Genomic DNA, 2092 nt, shown 5'->3' on the forward strand with positions numbered 1-2092 from the left:
CTGCTGAACGGCAATCGCGTAAGGTTTCCTCGAGAAGTCTTCGCCCACCTGGACCAGATCGCAATTCGTCATAGCAAGGTACTTGATAGTCGTTGAATCTTCTATATAGGCGAACTCGTTATTCGAGTCAAGACGACGAACCCGTCGCAGTGCCTCTTCCGTCGAGGCCGGAAACCCTGCCTCCTCCATGGCTTGCAGCATCTTCGTGTACTTGTCGCTCACGGGGTAGTCCCACACTGCCAAGTCGGCCCTTTCGACGTCTGACAGACTGTCATTAAGGCTCATCTCCTTCCAAATACTGAAACATAAATGCCTGATATTTCCTGTTCCTTAACCACTTGCGCTACGATTTAACTTTCGGTTGCCGTGCCGCGCTCTACCATATAACATGCGGTAAGACGTTACATTCACGTGGTATACACGTCGCTAACGACTTTGGAACAAAAGCATCTCGACGTGCGTGGCACGTCTTTATAGCGCAAGTGGTTAATCTTCGGAATCGTTGACTCTAAAATTATCCTAGATTCTTAGATTACTTACTCGTAGAACTTCCATTCAATGGCGGCCATTCTTTTAAAGTAAGTGTAAGCCGAGGAGTTCAACACGGGTGCGTACTGGATCTTGTACTGTTTGCTGAGGTCCTCCAATGTTTCGATCGGAATCTCTAATCTGGATACCGTGAGGAACGCGGCTAAATTCGCCGTATAGGAAGCGATGATTATAAACCCGAACAACCACCAAGTAGCAGCAACGAGTCGTCCAGAGAGATTCTTCGGGGCTTCCCCGCCACCCTGCGGCGTCAATGAAGTCATGCAAAACCAGAAACACTCCCTCAAGTTGAACTCCCGTTTTTCATCGTCGCTCTTGTATTTCTCGCGATTGTTCTGATAGCTGTAGGGCGACCAGCGATCGAAGATCCAGAGCAGGACGCTGGTGAAGAGATAGGCGGCTAGGATGCAGAACCAGACCTCGTTCTCCAGTACGGTGAGAAATTTAAATAAGGAGGTAGTGGTCTTCGTCTTCAACATCATGATCGACAGACCGACCAGGTCGTAGTAAGGTACCGTGAAATCAACCACCCTTTCCCTCTCCGCTGTAACCCAGAGGGAACCTAAAGCGATATCAGCTCGTTTCTCGATTAATTCCTTCATCATTCCGTTCCAGCTTCCGTTTGGGCTTAGATTTCCATATTGTTTGTTCTCGGTTTCTCGTATCTCGTACTGGAAGCCCACCGTGTCCTTAATTTCGTTTAGCAGGTCAATGCAGAAACCGTAATACTCCTTCGCTTCCTCGTTGTACATTACAAATGGCGGATGGAGCACGGTGACCACTCGGTAGCTCTTTACAGCTGTGCTGTTCATCACGTTGATATTTGTTACCTTTACACAAAATCGAGTTAGGCGAAAGAACTGCTGGCAGAGCTTTTGAACACTCTGCAATTTGGAATTTTAAATGATAGAAATTGTTAGAAATATTTTTTTGAATTCAACGTTACTTTGGAATATATTTTTACTGTGACAGCTACTAGGTAATATTAATCATCTGTTTCATTTATTGTTTCCTCTAATAACACTGTCCAACAAATTTTATCTTTCTCTCTAATCTGTAATATCCATTAGGTGATTCGTGTAGAGTTTTCTAGCATAGGAATGAATAGGAATCCGTAATCACAATTACCCTATCACCTTTAGCTTTCAAGAAATATGAGTTTTTCTAAAAAGGCATGATTTTTGGATAAAATGAAGTATTATATAAAAAGTAAAAACGTTTGGAGGAAATAAAAATATTTTGATATACATATACGTATCGTGGAAATTTATTGTATAGAGGTGTGAATGCAGTTTTAATTTATAAAATTGTATAACTTATCAAATTTGTTATTAATAACAAATTAATATTGTTAATAACAAATTGTTCATAACGTAAATTTACAGTACAAATGGAAAAATTACTAAATTATAGGCTATTACTAGTATATATAACGTATTTGTGCAAAATTTGCATAAAGTTGATAAACTGCTACACTTATTGTTAGTAACAAATTAAAATTGTAAATGACAAATATTTTGCAACGTATATTAACGATAAAAGT

General features: G+C 40.7%; 1 protein-coding gene across 1 annotated transcript in view; it reads right to left on the bottom strand.

Annotated features, from left to right (window-relative positions):
• Ir25a (ionotropic receptor 25a) overlaps window positions 1–1379 on the bottom strand; it is a 1890-nt gene extending 511 nt beyond the window's left edge. Inside the window, 2 exon segments of the mRNA XM_017903604.1 lie at window positions 1–298; window positions 541–1379. The exon segment at window positions 1–298 is cut by the window's left edge and continues 15 nt beyond it. Coding sequence (XP_017759093.1) covers window positions 1–298; window positions 541–1361 — 1119 coding nt within the window. The 5' untranslated portion in view covers window positions 1362–1379.
• Between the last annotated feature and the right edge of the window lie 713 nt (window positions 1380–2092).

The sequence above is a fragment of the Eufriesea mexicana genome, unplaced genomic scaffold (genome assembly GCF_001483705.2).
Source record: "Eufriesea mexicana isolate 0111107269 unplaced genomic scaffold, ASM148370v2 scaffold4744748127, whole genome shotgun sequence".
Lineage (NCBI taxonomy): Eukaryota > Metazoa > Arthropoda > Insecta > Hymenoptera > Apidae > Eufriesea > Eufriesea mexicana.